Here is a 21,715-nt window from a genome sequence, read left to right on the forward strand (position 1 = left end):
ACTACTGCCTGCCTGAGTCACTGGGTGGAGCTCCCTGAACCTCTCCTGGTTTGGTTCCAAGTGCTGCACGATTCATGAATCATTCCTTGCTCAAATAAACTCTGCTAAATTTGATTTGTCTGAAGTTTCTAACAATGGTGCTGACTGCTTTTGAGAACTGGTAGGCAACTTAACCCAGCACCTACTGAAAAAGCATCATAAACATCTCATTAAGGACAGGGCAAAAAGCAACAAACTGAGCAACTGAAACTCAGAAGGGCCCGGATCAAACAGCTGGTCAGGACCACAGGGAGACCCTCGCACTCTTCCTACAACTGCATTACCCTGCATCTTAGAGAAGAAACCCAACCCCCACACTACAGGCCTAAAATCAGAATCCTAACAGGGTTCCAAGACAGGCTGCAAAGAAATGGTCACTTTACTAAAACAAGTATTACTAAGTTTTGGTAAAAGAGTAAAGTGACCATTTCTTTGCAGCCTGTCTTGGAAGAGCACGCAAAACAATTGATTTTCTTAGAAAAGGAACTGCGGGGCCTGTGGCATAGTACATTACGCCTTTGCCTTTGAGGCTGCCATTCCATATGGAGGCTGGTTTGTGTCCCAGCTCCACCACTTTCAATCCAGCTCCCTGCTAATGACCAGGGAAAAGCAGTGGAAGATGGCCCAAAGTGCTTGGGCCCCTGCCACCCACGTGGGAGACCTGGATGAAGCTCCTGGCTCCAGCCTAGCTGTTGCAGCCACCTTGGAAGGGAGCCAGCCAAAGTAAGATCTCTTTCTCTCTGTAACACTTTCATACAAATAATTAAAAAAAACAAAACAAAACAAAACAAAAAACAACAACACGGAATTGCTAACATTCTAATCAGCAGAAGTACCTCACACCTTTTATTACTGTAATGTCTCTGCATGTAGATTCAGTGAATTCCAATACAAACACAGGAAAATCTCTTTTTTGCCTTAAGCTCCATCCTTGGTTAAGGACCTAATGAGCATTTCTAGCCTTGTATTCAGGCTCTAATGACTCAGAAGTCTCTATACTGCACATCACTGGGCAATGCACTGGAGAGGTACATTCTCTATTATCATTTCAATAGGACCAAGCACCACTCCCAACTCCAGAGATGGAATGATGACAAAACCTTTTCAACCAGCTGGCTCCCCTGCCCCCAGTTAAAGCTATAGATCAACTAGACAGATGCACAACGCAGTTCCCACACGCACATCATTCACAGCCACTACTAAGAGCCGTATGTAAAACTAAAAAAGTCTCCACAGTGGACTTACGTAATTGCAACATTGCTCCCGTCTATGACAATGTGCTTCAAGTCCGTTCTCCCAGGTTCATTTTTTAATTCCAGCTTGTACGGTACTTTCAGGGTATCTCGAAACCTCTGAACCCCAGTAACTGAGGAGTCAATGTGCTCAGAAGGCCCTGCCAACCTTGCATCAGGCGCTGAAGGTAACAGATGAGGTCGTGGCATTGGGGGAGAACGGGGTGGGCAGTTGGGCTTGGACTGAGGGGAATTAGAACATCCCAAACGCTTCTCACAGGTAGCTTTCACATTATTTGGAAGCAAGGGTTCTGCTTGCTGCTGCAAACCATTTTCAGGAAAAACTGGAATTCTGGGCTGGTGACTTGGTGTGCCCCTTGAAACAAAACTGACTTCTTTGGGGCTTGAAGGTGCAACAGAAGGTGAGAGGCCATCAGTTTCAAGGTCTGTGTTGCCACTGTAGCTGTGGTTTGAACCCCAGATTTCATGTTTCTGCTCTACTGGCACTGTTCTGAAAGTATTCACTCGGCAGTTTGAGGTACAAGGTTTAGTTTCTACTTTGAATGGTAACTGAGAAAATTTTTCTCCCATATTTTGCTGTGATTGAGTCTGTGTTTTCTTTGGAGTGGAATCTGTTGTAAGTTCATTCATGCTGCTACAAACACTCTTATTTTTGGTTTTGTTGGTCTCTGAATACACAGTGCCAGGTGAAAATTCTCTATCTTCCTGGGACCTTTTATTTTCTTTTTCAATTTCTTCTAAGAGCAATAATGGCTCAGTAGATGGCCCATATTCCCTAATGACCTTCTCAACAATTTCTTGGGAATAGCCCATGGTTTTAAAGAAGTTTACAAGGATGTTGTATTCCATTTCCTCAGTAGTGTCTTTTACATCTGGACTCAGAACTTCAGAATCGGACAAGTCAATGACAACACTCCCGGCTGCTGACTGACCATCATGTGTAAGCTCCCCCTCCTGAACATTTTCCAAAGAAAACTGCTTTTTGGTGTGCCTTTCCTCGGAATCAGAAGACCTCCTTTTGTGACAAACCCTGTCTTTGGAAAGTGCCTCTTCATCCGGGGTCAGACCATTTACTGGAACAAAAAGCACATCTGGTGAACTAGAAAGCACTGTGTCCATCTGTTTTGTGAGTTCAGAAACAGGAGTACCAGCTTTATTTCTTGCCTCTTCCTGCAAAATGACTTCCTCTCTGGAAATACTCAGACCTGTGGCAGCATTCTGTGTGAACGGAGTATGCTGGGAATCTTGAATTTCAATAACATCATCTCCTGTTTCAAATAGATTCTCCCCACTTTGTGTGAGTGTCAAAAGTTCTTTTTTCAAAGAAGTGGGCAAAATCAACAAATCCATCGTGTAACTGTCCGCATGAGCTTCAACAAACTGTCTGAATTCTCTTTTCACCTCTGATTCTTTCTGACTGTTGGGCAGGTTCTCCTTACTCTCAAAGAGCTTCACGAACTGCTGAATGTGACTTCTCGCCATGACCACAGCCTCAGCACTCCCTCTGATGCCAAGCAGGCCAATGTCCAGAATGCAGAGGTCAGCACACGTGTCTTGAATCAAGCTCTTCAAAAAGAGGCTCTGTGCCCCAACAAAAATGCAGTGCATGGCTTTGGGGTAACATTCTCTTTCTTCTAATTCAGGTTCACAGATTCCTTTAATATACTCCTGCAAAAAAGAAGAAATTAGATCACTTTATAAAGGTTCCTGATTGCACATATTAAATCACATATTCACAGGGCAGGCACTGTGGTGCAGTGGGTTAAGCTGCTGCTTGGAATGCCGGCTTCCAGCATCAGAGTGCCTGGGATCAAGCCCCACCTCCATTTACTCTCCAACTTCCTGCTAATGCGCCTGGGAAGGCAGCAGATGATGGCCCAAGTACCTGGGTTCCTGCCACACACAGGGGAGACCCAGATGGAGTTCCAGGCTCCTGGCTTTGGCCTAGCCCAGGTCTGGCTGTTGTTGCAGGCATTTGGAGAGTAAACCAACAGAAAAGATTTCTGTCTCTCCCTCCCTATCACTCCACCTTTTAAGTAAAATGTAAGTGTGAAGTTGAATCTACAAAAACCACAAGATACTCGTAATTTCAGAAAAATGTCATGTTTTAAATGAAAGATTTGAAATAACATATAAATAGCTTAATCATCTCCAGACAGTTTGAGAAGTTTACATCCAAAACTAAAGGTCTAGTGCTTGTACATTTTACATCCCTAGCAATGTGCTCTTAGGGACTTGCCTAGCTGCACACCAGACAGTCCAAAGGCTAGATTTACTTACATCTATAAAGAACATTTTCGCTTGCTTGGTAGCGAGAAATTTATTACCACCATGGCATAATCAACAAGAGAAAAGTCAAATGAAGAAAGTCAAAGGAAGAAACTTTGCTTTGCTTTTACTACTATTACACTTTGTTTCCAGATACAACAAAAACTATTACGTTTGGGTTACAGATTTCTTGAAGGCCTTTAGAAAGAACAAGATTAACAACAAAAGTCATTTTTCACCAGCTAGTTGGATCAATATAGGCCCTATGTAATTTTTTCAAAAAACAAATTTGCAGAATGCTTCATGAATTGGCAAATCATCCCTGCACTGGCGCCATACTGTTCTGACTTTGGTGTATGTGCAGTTGAAGTGAGCTCCTATCTTACATAATTCTGCAAGAAAGATAAGACTGCTTAAATTAAATGTACATCTTCATATAAAGAACCAGAAAATGTTGGACAGTGCTTTGTTCTCAGATACTGGCAATGAAAGCGGCCTAAATGAAGCAAGAAAGGGAATTGGGCCAATCAAGCAAGTATGCGCATGCACACACACACACACATTTTGCTGGTACAGCAACGTTTGATTCTGGAGTTAGTGTCCTGACCTCATATTCCAACAACAGGACTGCTACAACCTTGCTCATGTTACCTAACCCTCTTCGCCCAGTTTCCTCAACTGTCTAAGAGAAAAGGGTAGTAAAATTACAGAGGGTTTCAAGGAATTCACAGAGATGAAGGCCTGACAATAGTGCCTTGCACAGACTAAGTGCTTACGAAATACTTACACTACCATTGAAAACTTTCTGGAGAGAGATGTGTAAGAAATGAGCCTAGCAATTCCTGATCTATACTTTAAACTGGAGTGGCATTCCCAAAGTGACGCTATTTCAAAGTTCAACCTGTGCAGCACCAATCAAAACGCTTGCACCTACTACACACTTGTTGTGTTTACAGCTACATATCTCCAGTTAGAATTTATTTTACTTTTTTTAAAATGATGTATTCATGTACTTGAAAGGCAGAGTTACAGAGAGAGGAGAGACAGAGAAAGAGATCTTCCATTTGCTGGTTCATTTCCCAAATGGCCACAATGACCAAGACTGGGCCAGGCTGAAGCTAGGATTCAGGAGCATCCTTCCATGTCTTCCATGTGGGTGTGGGGGCCCAAGGACTTGGGCCATCTTCTGCTGCCTTCCCAAGCACATTAGCAGCTGGATTGGAAGTGGAGCAGACGGGACTCAAAGTGGCATCCATATGTGATGCCAGTTCTGCAGGTTGTGTGGCTTCAACCTGCTGTGTCACAGCGCTGTCCCTCCAGTTAGAATTTATACTCAAATCTGTACATATTCCTTGTGCATCTATAATTTAGAACGACATCATCCCAATGGGTAGATGAAACCAGAAACAGAAGAAAAACATCATAGAGGAAGGCTTCACATAAGCAGCCTGAAGTTCAGTCACGACTTCTTTACTCCCACTTTGCTTGTGGCCCTAGTGGTGCCGCGCAGAGGCAAGTGGTGCTGGATGAGGCATCCTTCTCTTTTTCACAGGCAGCTTGCTATTTTTATAACCTGGTAATTAAATTCAGTCACGTACAGTAGCTGAGCACCCTTTTTCCCCAAATGCAGAAGCAAAGTGCTACATTTTGATGTTAGCTCCCCTGAAGATCTCAAGAAGAGCAACACTTGGCTATCATTTGCTTAAATTTATGCTGTATTTGGGTTGTGGCTTCGGGTTTTTTAAAAAGGCATTTTAGGGGATGGTGCTGTGGTACAGTGGGTAAAGCCACCATCTCCAACACCAGCATTCCAAATGGGCTGGCTGCTCCACTTTCGATCCAGCTCCCTGCTAATGGCCTGGGAAAAGCAGCCAAAGATGACCCAAGTACTTGGGCCCCGGCCACCCATGTGGGAAACCCAGAATAATCGTCTGGCTCCTGGCTTTGACCTGGCCTAGCCTAGCCCCGACTATTATGGCTATTTGGGGAGTGAACCAGAGGATGGAAGAGCTTTCTCTGTCCCTCCCTCTTTCTCTGTAGCTCTTTCAAATAAATATATTAAAAAAAAAAAAAAAAGGATTTTGACCTAAGTACATAAGAACTTGCAAAGTAACACAAAGATCCTGTGTACTCTTCATTCAGTTTCATCTTATCGTTGCACCTTACATAATTACAGTAAAACATGAAAGCCAGGCAAAGATGCCGCTACAGTATATGTAGAGCATTCTATGCTATTTTATCATGTGTAGCTTTGCGAAACTGCCACCCTCATCAAGATTCAGAACTATTCTAATACCACAAGATTTCTTTCATGTTAACCCTATATAGTAACAGCCACCCACCTTCTAACTTCTATGCCTAACCCATGGCAACCACTAGTCTGTTTTTGTCTCTATAATCTTGTGACATCAAGAATGTTACACAAATGGAAGTATAAAATTTTGGCTTCTGAGGCCAGTTGGCTTTTCCCATCCAACACAATGCATACAAGCCATTCACACTGTCGCCAATATCAGTAGTCTATTCTGTGTTACTACATGGTAGTCTTCCGTGGCATGGAAAAGCTAATTTCTTTTTAAAACCATCTTCCGGCCAGCGCCGCGGCTCAATAGGCTAATCCTCTGCCTAGCGGCGCCGGCACACGGGGTTCTAGTCCCAGTCGGGGTGCTGGATTCTGTCCCGGTTGCTCCTCTTCCAGGCCAGCTCTCTGCTGTGGCCCAGGAGTGCAGTGGAGGATGGCCCAAGTGCTTGGGCCCTGCACCCCATGGGAGACCAGGAGAAGCACCTGGCTCCTGCCTTCGGATCAGCTCGGTGCGCTGGCCGCAGCGTGCCAGCCGCGGCAGCCATTGGAGGGTGAACCAACGGCAAAGGAAGACCTGTCTCTCTCACTGTCCACTCTGCCTGTCAAAAACAAAAGCAAAAACAAAAACAAAAAAAAACCAACAAACCATCTTCCTACTGAAGGGCTTTCAGGTCGTTCCTGTTTGGTGCTATTACAAATAATGTTGTCATGAGTGATTAGTGGTTGTTATTTGGACCAAATTCTCATTCTTCAGTGATTAATGCCCAAGAGTACAACTGCTAGGTCATATAGTTAAGCGCATGTTTAGTTTCTCAAGGAACCGCCAGACTATTTTCCAGAATGGGTATTCCATTTTATACTCTCCCAGCAATGGATGAGAGCATGATCCAGTTTCTCCACAAGCTCGCCAACTTCTGATATAGTCACTGAATTTAGTTTCAGCTGTTCTAACAGGTGTACTATCTCAGCACAGTCTTAGCTGGCATTTCTTTCCCTAGTGGCTAGTGATGGTGAACACCTTTCCATGTGCTGTTTTCTATCTATATATCCTCTTCAATGAAATGTCTGTGTTTTGCTTCTGAACATGTTCTAATTTTTTGACTGGACTGTTTTTTCCTATTGAGAGTTCTTTTTATATTCCAGATATGAGTCTTTCTCAGATGTGTGGTTTGTAGACATTTTCTCCCTATCTGTCTCCTCATCCTCTTTAACAGGGTATTTCCTGACAGCAAACATATTCTTACTCAAGTACTCCATTTTTCGAGTGACTATAAATGGTACTGTTTTTGAATTTTGGTCTCCATGCATTTGTTGCAAGCATATAGTAATACAGTTAATTTCTGTATGTTCATCACGTATCCCAAGACCTTCATAAACTCACTTGTTTCTAGTGTAAGGAAGTATGTGTGTAATGCAGCTTCCTGTAAAATTTCTATGCACATTTTATATCCTCCATAATTATTTTCTCTTTTGATGCATATACTTTTTACTTTCATTTCTTTCCTACTGCAGTGGCCAGAAATTCCAGCACCATGTTGAAGTGGTGAGAGCTAACATGCTTGCCTTGTGCACAACTTCGAGAAGCATGCAGTCTCTTGCAATTAAGTTAGACAGAGTCCTCGTGCAGATGCCTTCAACCATGCTGATGGAGTTACCCTGTGTTCCTAGTTTCTGGGGAGCATGAACACCAAAGAGTGTTGAGATCTGTCCAGTGCTTTACTTCATCAATTGATACAATCATGCCATTCTCCACCCTCCCCCCACCCCTGTCTGTCACTTTGTTGAGTTACACACTGATGATTTCTGAATACTGAATGAGTCTTGCTTCCCTGGATTAAGTCCTCCTTGGTCATAGGTATAATTGTTTTTCTATATGGCTATATTTTCTGTATTTGCAAAGATTTTGTTAAGGATTTTTAGATCATTGGCATCTGTATTAAATGGGGACCTGTAATTCACCTTTTTGGTACTGTCTCTGCCTGGTGTTTGCCATCAGGGTAATACTGGCTACAGACGAGTTAGGAAATGTTCCCTCATCTTGTATTTCCTGGAAGTGACTCTAGAATTGGTGTTCATTCTTCTTCAAAATTCTATAGGCAAAACAACCTGGGTCTGGAGATCTATTTTTATGGAGTTTAGAGGTTGCTAATTTAATTTAATATCTCAAAGGCTATTCAAATGATCTGTTTCATATTGGATGTGTCATGGTTCTCTAAACCTATGAGGAACTGATCCGTTTCATGTAAGTTGTCAATGTACTTGTTTGTAGCAAGTTTTGAAAGAAAATAACCAGAGATAGGTTACATAGGTATAAGACAAGCAATTCACCAAGAAGACATTGTGTAACAATGCTAAACATATATGTTCCTCACAGTGGAGCCCCAAAATATCTGAAGTAAAAACTGACAGAGGAAAGTGACAAATCCAGTCATAACTGGAGACTTCAACACCCTTCTCTTACCAATTTTTGGAATCATAAAATGGAAGATCAGCAAGAATGTGGAACTCAACACCACCATCAACCAACCAGGCTCTAATAGACATCTGTAGAATATTTGTCCAACAGCCACAGAATACATATGCTTTTCAAGCACTTGGAACTATCCAGGTAAAGGACCTTATCCCAGCCTCAAAGCAAATCTTTACAAATTTTAAATAACTGAAATCCCACAGAGCGTACTGACCCTAGCAGAAGCAAACCAGAAATCAGTAACAGATAAGACAAAGTGTCCAAATACTTGGGACCTAAACAAACACTTTATAAATAATTCAAAGTTCATGGGAAATTTTCAAAATGCATTGAACAACGAGAAAATGCAGCGTATCAAAATTTGAGGATACTGCTGAAACAGTGGTGAAGGGGAAATCTGTAATATTTAAATGCTTACATCAACAAAGAAAAGTACATTAAGCTCCCACTTCAAGGAAGTGAAAAGAAAGAAGAGCACAGACCTAAAGCAGGAGCAAGGAGATGTAATGAAGAGCAGAAGTCAGTGAAGCTGAAACACTACGTTAAATCAAGGAGACACAGGCTGGTCCTTCGAAAAAGATAAATTAACAAACCCCTTAACAACACTTTCGAAGTGCTGACCCTCCTTCCCTCTACGCAACACATTTTCTCTGGATGCTCTCATGATCTTTCATTTGTCTCCAATTTTTAACAGTGTGCTCATAATGTGTCTGGGTATGGAATTCTTTGAGTTTATTCTGTTTGTGTTCACTGAGCTTCTCAAATCATTGTTTCTAACTTTTGCCAAATCTGGGAAGTCTTCAGCAATTATTTCTTCAAATATTTTTTTCAGCATCACAATTTCTCCTTTTCTCAACCCTACCCCTCAATTGATTTATCCATTTTTATCTTCCTGTCTTCAAGTTCATGAGCTCTTTCCTGTCATCTGCATTTTAAAAATTGAGCCCAAGGTGCCGGTTCTAGTCCCAGCTGCTCTACTTCCAATCCAGCTCTCTGCTATGGCCTGGGAAAGCAGTAGAAGATGGCCCAAGTCCTTGGGCCCCTGCACCCACATGGGAGACCCAGAAGAAGCTCCTGGCTCCTGAATTAAGATCAGCAAAGCTCTGGCCGTTGTGGCCATCTGGGGAGTGAACCATTGGATGGAAGACCTCTCTTTCTCTCTGCCTTTCCTCTCTCTGTGTAACTCTTTCAAATAAATAAATAAATCTTTAAAAAAAAAAAAAAATTGAGCCCAAGGGCCAGTACTGTGGTATAGAAAGTAAAGCCACCGGCTACGGTGCTGGCATCCCATATGGGCACCAGTTTGAGTCTCGGCTGCTCCACTTCTGATCCAGCTCTCTGTTATGGCCTGGGAAAGCAGTGGCAGATGGCCTAAAACTTTTGGCCCCCACCCACATTGGAGACTGGGAAGAAGCTCCTGGTTCCCAGCTTCGGATCAGCACAGCTCTGGCCACTGTGGCCATCTGGGGAGTGAGCCAGTGGATGGAAGACACCTCCCGCCCAACCCCCCGCCTCTCTGTAACTCTGCCTTTCAAATAAATAAATAAATACATAAATCTTTTTTTTAAATTGAGCCCATTCAGTGAGTTTTTATTTAGGTTATTGCATTTTTCAGCTCTAATCCTGCTAAACTGGTGGTTCTTTTACCTTTGCTTAAGCTTAAACTTTTCTTATTGCTTTTAAGAGTATTTCGGATTGCCTACTGGAATGTTTTTATAATAGACATTTTAGTCTCTATGCAGTAATTCTAACATCAGTGTCATCTCAGAACCCCTGTCCTTGTCTTTTCACCTAAGGGCTGAGATTCTCCTGGCTACTTGCTGGCTTCCCAGTCCTCAGCTCCTCCCTCTGCAATCTTTCATATTTCTGGGTTCCTGTTTCTGGTGCTCTTCTTTCAGTTCTCCAGCAGAAAACTAGGGCTTGGACTACCTCACCCTGTCTGTATTTTTGCAATTGTGCCTGGGTCCAGCCAGAACACAGAAATGGGTAAATAAATAAATAAATAAATCAGTGGAGGCTGGCCCCCCAGCTCCAGCTCCCATCACCACCACAGGGACTATCTGGGGGCTTGAGGTGTGTGTGAATGGAGGAAAGTAAACTGTAGGGACTTTTACATCCTAAGTGTTAGGTGTTCCATGTTCTGTCCCTTGAGCCAAAACCAGAAGGCCTTGTCCTGCTGCTCTTTCCATGTCCTGGTGTTCATTTCCACTTTCAGGCCAAGCTGTCCATTTGGTGGTCCTCTGAAATCTCATCTTCTTTCCCAATCTGCCTGCTACTGTTTAATTTCCAGAGTTTTCAAATAGCTGCTCTTTGTATTTTGCCTGGTTTTATAGCTGGATTCAGTAGGACAGACAGGGTGGATTGTACTGACTATCCCACCTAGAAATGAAACATCCTAGTTGCCTGTTAACCTAGGCTCTAAGTTAAGCACACAACCAAATTCACGAGTTAAATATTATTAAGACAACTAGAAAACTGTGGAGCCATTCTGACAAGGAAAAGTGCATCCCATCTTGTCAGTGGACTGCCAGCAACAATTAGCCAAGGAGAGGAAAAGTCTTCTCCAGATAAAAGACCTTCAAAACAAATATTCTCTCAAAACACAGCTAATTCTCTAATTGACTAGAGCCCACCTAGCAAAATTCTGCCCAGACCCAGAGCATCCAATTCACTTTTCAGATTTAATGTGAAACACAAAAAACACTCATGTTGGCAGACAGGCTCAAAAAGAAAGACAGGAATCAATAAAGCAGAACACAAAGAAACTAGTAATGCAGGGAACAGAAGAAAACTGTGGAGGGCTTCTGGCATAGTGGGTTAAGCCACTGTCTGCAGCGCCAGTATCCCATATGGGTGCTGGTTCAAGCCCCAGCTGCTCCACTTCTGATTCAGCTCCCTGCTAATGTGCCTGGGAAAGTAGTGGTAGATGGCCCAAGTACTTGGGCCTTGTACCCTTGTGGGAGACCTGGATGAAGCTCCTGGCTTCAGCCTGGTCCAGCCATGGCCACTGCAGCCATTTAGGGGAGTAAACCAGCAGATGAAGACTTCTCTCTCCCTTTGCCTCTTCCTCTCTGTAACTCCACCTTTCAACTAAATTAAAAAATCTTAAAAAGAAAGAAAACTTTGGCAAAATCATGACTAGTGCTTTCAGATATAAGATGGTACAGAATTCACAAAACTGGAATCAGGATTCTAAAAGAAAGAAAGAGAAGGGAAAAGAAAATCAAGAAATCAGGGAGCCGGCATTAATGGCACATAAGGTTAAACTGCTGCCTGCTACACTGACATCCCATAATAGTTGCCAGTTTGAGTCCTGGCTGCTTCACTTCCAATCAGCTCCTTGCTGATGCTCCTGGAAAGCAGCAGAATAGGGCTCAAGTACTTGGGCCCCTGCACCTACATGGAAGACCGCATGAAGTTCCAGGACTAGAGTCAACAGAACTTAAAGACAAATCTTTTCAAAAGTCCCACAAATAGGGGGCAGTGCGGGGGGCGGGTGGGGTGGGGAATGAGAGAAGTCTTAAGGATCCATTGAGGATTATCTCAAATTCAAATAACTGGGGATGGCGCTGTGGCACAGTGGGTTAATGCCCTGGCCTGAAGTGCCAGCATCCCATATGGGCACCAGTTCTAGTAACGGCTGCTCCTCTTTTTTTTTTTTTTTTTTTTGACAGGCAGAGTGGACAGTGAGACAGAGAGACAGAGAGAAAGGTCTTCCTTTCCTCCGTTGGTTCACCCTCCAATGGCTGCCACGGCCGGTGCGCTGTGGCCGGCGCACCGCGCTGATCTGATGACAGGAGCCAGGTGCTTCTCCTGGTCTCCCATGGGGTGCAGGGCCCAAGCACTTGGGCCATCCTCCACTGCACTCCCGGGCCACAGCAGAGAGCTGGCCTGGAAGAGGGGCAACTGGGACAGAATCCGGCACCCCGACCGGGACTAGAACCCAGTGTGCCGGCACCGCAAGGCGGAGGATTAGCCTAGTGAGCCACGGCGCCGGCCTGCTCCTCTTCTGATCCAGCTCTCTGCTATGGCCTGGAAAGGCAGTAGAAGATGGTCCAAGTTCTTGGGCCCCTGCACCCACGTGGGAGACCTGGAAGAAGCTCCCGGCTCCTGGCTCCGGATTGGCGCAGCTCCAGCCATTGTGGCCATCTGGGGAGTGAACCATTGGATGGAAGACCTCTCTCTCTCTCTCTACCTCTCTGTAACTCCGTATTTCAAATAAATCTTCAAACAAACAAACAAAAACAAGGAACTGCGTTCTTTAAAAAAAAAAAAAAAATCCAAATAACTGGCATTCCCAAAGGCAGAATGGCTGGGATGGGCATTTGGTACAGCAGTTAAAGCTTGCATCCCAGGTCAGAGTACCTGGATTCAAGTCGAAGCTCCACTTTGGATTCACACTTAACACTAATGCACAGCCTGGAAGACAGCAGGTGATAGTCCAAGTACAGGAGAGCTGGACTGGTTCCCAGCTCCCAGGTTTGACTTGGTCCAGTCCTGGTTAGTGCGGGGCTGGAGAGTGAAACAGCAGATGGAAGATCTGTTTGATTCTTCCTTTCAAATAAATTAAAAGTAATTAGTTGGTTTTTTAAAAGGTGGAAGGACAGTTATCAGTGGCAAGGTCCCATCCTAACTTTGTTGGACTTAAAGGACAGACCACTCATCCTGAAGGGTCTATAGAACACCTAACTGTGCTGACTTTGAAAATGGCCCCCAGTCATGCATTTGGCTTCTTCAGGTGCCATGCAAGAACGTGTGGGCTGGAGTCCCGGCTCTCTGCTCTGACTACAGCTTCCTGCTAATGAACACCCTGGGAGGCAGCAGGTGGTAACCCAAGTAGTTGGACCCTGCCAGCAACATGAAAGACCTGGATAAAGATCCTGGCTCCCAGCTTCAGCTTGCTTCAGCCCTAGCTGTTGTGGACATGTGGGCAGTGAACCAGCAGATGGGAGTACTCCTGCTATTATTTTTTGTGTGTTCTGAAGTATTCAATTTAAAAGAAGAAAACAAAAACAAAAACAAAAAAAAGACCACCACAAAAATCCTGGGGACAGGATGGGAACCGAACACAACAAAATACCCACCAGAATGTCACAAATTCTATCAATTCTGGATGATTGGGGGTGGGAGGGGAGGGCAGTAATGCACTCAATGTTCTACAGGAAACTACTTTCTAATCCATAATTCTACACCCACCTCATTATATAACAAATACATAAAGACATTTCTAGACATGTTAAAGTCTTGGGAGACTTCGACAATGAATTACACCAAAAGTATGGAAGATAAAGTATCAGAACTATAACCCAAGAGTGGTGAACCCAAGTCTGAAGAGCTGAGGAACTGGCTGACAGGAAAAAGGGAGCTCTAGAGGCACTCTCCCAAAAAGGTGGCTAAATGCATAGATGATATAAAGAAATACTTCTAAAATATGAGAAGCACGTGGAAAGTAAATTTCACAAGTGGATGAAAACAAGAGATAAAAATCCTAGGAAGACACAGGCATTGTGGTGCAGCAGGTTAAGCGTCCCTTGGGAGTGCAGTTCAAGTCCTGACCGCTCTGCTTCCAATCGAGCTCCCTGCTAACACACGTGGAAAGCAGCAGGTGACGGCTCAAGTGCTTCAGCCTGTTTCCCATTTGGGAGACCCAGACAAGTTCCTGGGTCCTGGCTTTGGCTCGGCTCAGGCCCGGCTACTGTGGGCATTTGCAGAGTGAACTGCCAGATGGAAGATCCTAGATCTTCTCTGTTTCTCCTTCTCTGTGGCTCTGCCTTTCAAGTAGATGAAAGTAAACATTCTCTTAAATTCCAGGAAAATTAAAAGCCACGCCATAAAGAAAACGATGTAACACAGGACATGTCTCTGCATTAACATTTACATGAGTCAGAATTACATAAACTCCATTCTTCAACTACAAAAAACTCTACTGGGAAAAGGGGAGTAGTTTTTGCCTCATTTCTTTTAAAGGGAAATGAATAATGCCTCAAATTGATAAGATATAGCAGAATACTCTTTAAATGAAGTAACCCGAGGAACCAACAGCTAAAACTAGTGAGCAGTGGCCTCTAAGAATTAGGGAGGTTTAGTTGCAATGAACTTCTGTTCTTAGCTACATTCTCTTTCTAGTTGACTTTCTGTTTTAATCATATGCACAGATTATTTTGGTATACTCCACACCTTCTAATTTTAATACAGAAATTTTAATAAAAAAAAAAGTAGAGGCCAGTGTTATGGTGCAGTAGGGAAGCTGCCACCTTCAACACTGGCATCCCATATTGCAGTACTGGTTCGCTACTCCTCTTCCAATCTAGCCTCCTGCTAGTGTGTCTAGGAAGGCAGCAGATGATGGCCCAAGTGGTTGGGGCCCCGCAACCCATGTGGGAGACCTGGATGGAGTTCCCAGTTCCTGACTTGGGCCTGGCTCAGATCTGGCCATTGCGGCCATCTGGGGAATGAACCAGCAGATGCACTCCCTTTCCTCCCACTATTTCTCCCCCTCTTTCTGTTGCTCTGCTTTTCAAATAAATAAGTTTTTAAGAACAAAAAGTAGATGCTATGATGGTGTATCACTAATATTTTTGGCCCTAGTTTTAAGTTTTCCTTGATTTTTGTCTGACACCGAGGTAAGGAATGTTAGTGCTTATAAAATACAAGTGATTCATCCTTGAAATAAACATTTTCTATTATTTCTCTGTTACTTTCCTAGATTAGTCTAATTAAAGAACATTATGCAAGAAGAGCTGAGAACAATTACAAGTATAACATTAACAACTACTTGGGGGGCGGGCACTGTGGTGCAGTGGGTTAAAAGTCCCACTCTGCAGTCCCAGCATCCCATATGGGTGCCGTTTTGAGTCTCGTTGCTCCACTTCTGATCCAGCTCTCTGCTATGGCCTGGGAAAGCAGTAGAAGATGGCCCAAGTCCCTGGGCCCTTGCACCCACATAGGGGACCAGGAAGAAGTTCCTGGCACCTGGCTTCAGATTAGCTCAGCTCTGGCTGTTGCAGCCATGCGGAAGTGAACCAATGGACGGAAGATCGATCTCTCTCTCTCTCTGCCTCTCTGTAACTCTGCCTTTCAAATAAATAAATACATCTTAAAAAAAAAAAACTACTTGGATGTTTTCCATACCATGCAACCAAATGGAAATTAAAATATAAAATGAAACTGCATGTTGTGGGGTGGCCGTCTGGTGCAGCTAGAGTGACACTGCTGCTTAGGACTCCCATGTTCCATCTAATTCCAGCCCGTTTCCTGCTAATGTACATCATGAGAGGCAGCAGGCTCAAGTAGTTGGGCCCCTGACACCTAGCTCCTGGCTTCTGGCTTTGGCCTCCCAGTTCTGGCTGTGAACCACTGACTAGAGATCTCTGTGTCTCTCTGCCTTTCAAGTAAGTAAAATTAAAAAGAAAAAGAAACTAGATATTGAGACAAATAAGTAACTGTGAAGACTTGTGACTAATGCTGATTTCAATTTTTAAATGATAATCATATAAATCCCAATATTTTTATCCTTAAATCAATTTTATACATTTGAATGCACAGAAAATTCATACAGTCCAAAGCTATTATTTACAAACAAATCCATTTACTTTTCATAGCAATACAATTTGTCCTTAGTACATCCAGATACTATTCAGATGACTAGCTTTTGAAGAAAAACAATCCAGTGAAAGTGAGGTTCTTTGAGATGATTAGAGAGGGCCCTGTCTGCTGCTCTGGACCCACTGGGGATAAAATACAAGCAGATGTTTCTGACGCTCTCCCGCAAATCACCAAAACCACCGCGGCAGGAGTAACTGAGCAGTTCTGAGAAACGCTGTACAAAACGCTCGTCACGCTTCACATGCACAGCTCCTCTTTTTTTTTGTGCCCTGAAAGAAATGATCTCTTGAGACTTGGGCTCAACTTTTTCATTACTCTCGTGGATTACCTAGTGGCAATTTATTACACTCAAGTTCAGCAGTAAACAATAAAGTTGCTATACGGCATTCTTATATTTCAGATATTTGGCTATCAATTTGTTGTCAGTAAGAAAGACTCCGCAGGAGTTGACATTGTGGCGTAGTAGGCTAAGCTTCTGCCTGCGGCGCCAGCATCCCATATGGGCGCCAGTCAAGTCCCAGCTGCTCCTCTTCCAATCCAGCTCTCTGCTATGACCTGGGAAAGCAGAAGATGGCCCAAGTCCTTGGGTCCCTGTATCCCTGTGGGAGACCCAAAAGAAGCTCGTGTCTCCTAGCTTTCGATCGGCCCAGCTCTGGCCATTGCAGCCATTTGGGGAATGAACCAGCAGTTGGAAGCCCTTTCTCTCTGCCTCTCCATCTGTAATTCTACCTCTCCAATAAATAAAATCTTTTTAAAAGAAAAAAGACTCTGCAGACCAAATACCATTGTTTGCATTTGAGCATACCTGGGATCTGAATATTTATCTGAGAAACATGGACAGAGACATACAGACAAGACAGAGTGGGCTTCTATTCACACTGGCTCATTCCCAAATGCCCACCATGGCCAGGACTGGACCAGACCAAAGCAAGGAGCCAGGTACTCAACAGAGGTCTTTCAAGTGGGTGGCAGAAACCCAAATACTTGAGCCATCCCACTCAGGGTCTGCAATACAGGAAGCTGGAATCAGATTCACAGCCAGACTTGCACCCAGGAATTCTGATGTAGGATTCAGGTGTCTCAGCCTGGGATCTTAAATCCCTGCCCGTAAACATTTTCAGTCTAGTTAAAAACTAGCCTATCCTGCAATGCTGTTTTTCTGTTTACTGTGTTTTTTTTTTTTTTTTTTTTAGTGCGGACATATGAGCAACTTCTCTTCATATGCTAAAAGGCATTTCTACCATTCTACCTCTAAAAAACTCAGCCCTTCTCAGCTGACATTTCACAAGTCCAGAGAGAAGCTCCTGGCAATCCCTGCTGCTCAAAACATGGCTAAAACCAGACAGGATCAAAGTGGCTACTCAGGAGCCTGCAAGTCTGATCTGGAGTCAGGTTTCTCTGCACTGCTGTTCACCATCTAGCATCTCTTACTGAGGGAGCACGCTTAGGGATCTCGGCAGGCTCTCTGCAGATTACATATTCCGAGAGGCAGCAGCACAGGGTGCTACCAGTAGAGCATATGGGAGCAAATGACAACTGACAACACAGGTACAGGACTGAGTGTAAGGGAGACACAGGGGCTAAAAATCACAGCAACTCTCAGGGAGATGGATCTGAAATACTTTGCCAGCTGCAAGGGCATCACTGTGCCACGACCCAAACTGAGAGATGTTCACACCGACCACAATCACTGAGGACGGAGAAGCAAAGAAGAGTGACTCAAATGGTTCAAACCAGTTGTTTTCAACCCTGGCCACACATTGGAATTTTCAAGTTTTTTTTTTTTTTTGCGGGGGGAGGGCATTGGGAGACTCTTGCATAAACCATGTTTTATGTTCTAAGAGAAAAAAAGAATCAGGGCTGGTGTTGTGACAAAGCAGGAAAAACCTCTGTCTGTGCCATCCCATTTGTGTTCCGGCTGCCCTACTACAGATCCAGCTCTTTGTTAATGGCCTGGGAAAAGCAGTGGAAAATGGCCCAAGCATTTGGACCCCTGCCACCCACTTGGGAGACCGGCTTTTGCCTGGCCCAGTGCTGGCTGTTGTGGACACCTGTGGAGGGAACCAGCAGACAGAAGATCTATCTGTAGTAATTCTTTCAAATTAAAAAAAAAAATCTTAAAAAAGAAAACACGGGGCTGGCACTGTGGCATAGCAGGTAAAGCCACCACCTGCAGTGCGAGCATCCCATTAGGGCACCAGTTTGTGCCCTGGCTGCTCCACTTCCGATCCAGCTCTCTGCTATGGCCTGGGAAAGCAGTAGAAGATGGCTCAAGTCCTTGAGCCCCTGCACCCACATGGGAGACTGGGAAGAAGCTCCTGACTCCTGGAGTCAGATCTCCACAGCTCCCGCCATTGGGGTCATCTGGGGACTAAACCAGTAGGTGGAAGACCTCTCTCTCTCTCTGCCTTTGCCTCTCTGTAACACTGCCTTTCAAATAAATAATAAAATCTTTTTAAAAACCCACATATTTAACAGCTTGTATAACTATCAGGAAAAAAAAATTATCAAACACTTCCAAATAAGGTAAAAGGATGCTCTTTCAATCATAATGGCGTTTTTGGCTCATCCCCAAATTACTTAATTCTTTAGCAAATGCACTTTTGTCTGACACACATTCATGACTGATGAAATGTCTGGACTGTGAACTACACATTGAAATGTTGATTTTTGTTCAACAGATGCCAAATACCTCAGTTTGGCAGAAAAGATAACCATGAGGCTATGATTTCCCTGTTTTGTCAGACGGTAGGCAGTCTGTACTTAACCAAATAGTTTTATTCCAACATTCCTTTTCTTTCTTTCTTTTTTTTTTTTTTTTTTTTTAAGATTTTTATTTATTTCAAGGCAGAGAGATAAAGAGGAGACAGAATTTTCATCCGCTGGTTCACTCCCCAAATGGCCAGGACTGGGCTGAGCCGATCCGAAGCCAGGAGCCTCTTCTGGGTCTCCCATGTGGGTGCAGGGGTCCAAGCACTTGGGCCATCTTCCACTGCTTTCCCCAGGTGCATTAGTAGGGAGTTGGATTGGAAGTTGAGCAGCAGGGACACAAACCAGCACCCTTATGATATGCCTGCACTGCAGGCTGGGGCTTAACATTCTGTGCCACAGAACCCCCAACCTTCCTTCTTCAGTGTTGAAAAACAGTTCCTCAAATACTCTCCGAACCACTTTCACCTTCCAGCTGTTTCCCTCTTTTATGACTTACCTGTTTGAGTCATGCTTATTTATTTTTAAATTTACACTTTGGGAGGTTTACAGGAGCCAAGCAGGAGATGCCCAAGCAGGCTCACTTGCTAGCACTGTTAACCTGAGTGGCCCAAGAAGGTGCCCGTCATCAGCTGATAAAACCAAGAGTGTCTCACATGGGCTCCCAAAGTGAGTTACAAGCAGCAGAGTTTCACTTGAGCGGCCCCCCATTTTTTTTTCCTTCTGACGGTGTGTTTCTGTTTTGCAGTTTTCAGCCACACTGACACAGGGACCCATGGATCTAAATCGCCAGGCCAACTTCACGGCACCCTTCGTATATGTGAATCTGCCCTACGCATGGCCCGAAATTAATCTCTACTTGGCATGTTTTTGGCTCTGACCATGCGCTAATCTTCAGGTGGACAACAGAGGATCTATGTTCTGTCAGATGAGCAACCTCAACAGAGTCTGGTTTCAGTCTTTTCTGTTTATGTAAGAACATGTCTCAGGACCACAGCACAGAGCACTTACGTGTTTTAAAACTACTCTGACCTGTGGCTAAGACTGTGGAACCAAAGCTGAACCCCCTGTTTCTGACTACAAATGAGCAAACTGTTTTCCCTCTCATGGTGTAAAAGTAAAATATATCCCTACCTTCAGATGTATTACTAAATTACAGTATAACGTTTATTATTGAATCTCTGTTCTAACTAATGAAGAATAATACTGGAATTTAAATAAGTCTATATTCCTAAAACATAAACATCTAATACTTTAAACACGTTAGCCTTGGGCAGGTGTCTGGGGCAGCCATAAAGCTGCCATTTGGGACATCTGAATCCCACGTTGATGTGCCAGTTTTTCCTGCTAATATACAATCTGGGAGGCAGAAGATAATGGCTCAAGTCCTTGGGTCACTCCCACCCTTATGAAAGACCTGGATTGGGCTCCAAGCTCCTGGATTCAGCCTGGCCCAGCCCTGGTCATTATAGCCATTTGGGGAGTGAATTAGCAGATGGAGACCTCTCTCTCTCTCTCTAATTCTGCCTTTCAAATAAATAAAATAAATCTTTAAGAGGGAAATAAAGTTCTTTAATTACTGCAAGGATTCTCCCCCTGTAATTTTGCTTTTTAAATCCAAGACTGCTAACCTTATAAAATCACGTCAATTTCATAAAAGAAACAAAACGTGGTCCTTGATTTCACTAAAACCCCACAATACTGGCTGGCAGTGAAACATGGAAGAGGAAACTCCTACAGTCATGTGCAATCACTGACCTCAGAGCACCCCACATTTCAACATTCTGGTATAACCCCAGAATAGTGAAGGGACTGCATCAATCACTGTTTCCTAGGAAGTTGATTTTTACAACCACAGTGAGTAAAAAAAATAGCACTCTAGGAAGTGCAAAAGACTAGCACCCTCCCTTCTGGTAAAATCAAAACAGAAACTCCATGGCACTCCCTGATATCACATCTATGAATATTTCCTCAATTAACCTGTTTAAGAACTCACGAAAGGCCAGCACCGCGACTCAACAGGCTAATCCTCCGCCTAGCGGCGCCGGCACACCGGGTTCTAGTCCCGGTCGGGGCGCCGGATTCTGTCCTGGTTGCCCCTCTTCCAGGCCAGCTCTCTGCTGTGGCCAGGGAGTGCAGTGGAGGATGGCCCAAGTGTTTGGGCCCTGCACCCCATGGGAGACCAGGAGAAGCACCTGGCTCCTGGCTTCGCATCAGTGCGGTGCGCCAGCCGCAGCGGCCATTGGAGGGTGAACCAACAGCAAATGAAGACCTTTCTCTCTGTCTCTCTCTCTCTCTCACTGTCCACTCTGCCTGTCAAAAACAACAACAACAACAACAACAACTCACGAAACCAGGTACCAAGTCCTCCAAGACAAGAGAACATGAGACAGCACAGGGTCAGTGTTCACCTTCTGAAATCAGTGGAATAATTCTCCCAGAACTGCATTTTTCAGAACTGCATTTTTTCGTCATCCTTAACGTTTTCCTCCTTTACTCCACAAATACACACCTAAAACTCAGTTGAGGAAAGGTCAACCCCCAGCTCCTCTGAAGACTCTTTTCCTCACAAATAAACACTGGACTGGCTAGGAGGCTGCTTTAGCAGTGTCTTCGGTATGTTTTGACTCCTGCTCCCACTCACTCTCCTACAGGCTGGTGCTTTGCTGTGCCCCTTGGAGGCTGCTCACTGCTGCGAAGCAAGCAGCTGCAGGCAGCACACTCAGCACTTCAACTCCTGTCTCTCAAAATTCTGATTTCTGCAATTTCTGATTATAACTTGCAGAATTCTCCAACAGTCACTGGACTTGTGCTCCTGTATGCAGGACTCCCAACAGGGTTTAACGTCCTGTCCCTTTTATTCTCATGAGTTCGCAACGCCTTTCTGCTTTCTCGAACAAGGCTGGCCACCAGCAACAACTCCCGGGGCCTGCTGCGCCTTGCTCAACAGTCCTGCAGACCATTCAGTTCTGGTGCGTTGGCCTTCCTGACCTTCTGAGTGGAGGAAAGTGTCAGTTACTTGAGAGTTTCTGGGTCAAGAGACACCAGACATTCATGCTGTCTCATCTT

At 44.2% G+C, this 21,715-nt stretch overlaps 1 protein-coding gene across 2 annotated transcripts in view; it reads right to left on the bottom strand.

Moving 5' to 3' along the window:
• Window positions 1–21,715, bottom strand: part of N4BP1 (NEDD4 binding protein 1) — a 46,987-nt gene that overhangs the window by 16,883 nt on the left and 8,389 nt on the right. For both annotated transcript variants that reach the window (XR_011384217.1, XM_008275060.4), the window contains exon 2: window positions 1,285–2,960. Coding sequence is in view for 1 of the 2 variants with exons in the window: in XM_008275060.4 (XP_008273282.3) it covers window positions 1,285–2,960 (1,676 nt within the window). In the remaining variant the exon portion in view is untranslated. The remainder of the gene's footprint in view (window positions 1–1,284; window positions 2,961–21,715) is intronic.

The sequence above is a fragment of the Oryctolagus cuniculus genome, chromosome 18 (assembly GCF_964237555.1).
Source record: "Oryctolagus cuniculus chromosome 18, mOryCun1.1, whole genome shotgun sequence".
NCBI classification, from domain to species: Eukaryota; Metazoa; Chordata; class Mammalia; order Lagomorpha; family Leporidae; genus Oryctolagus; species Oryctolagus cuniculus.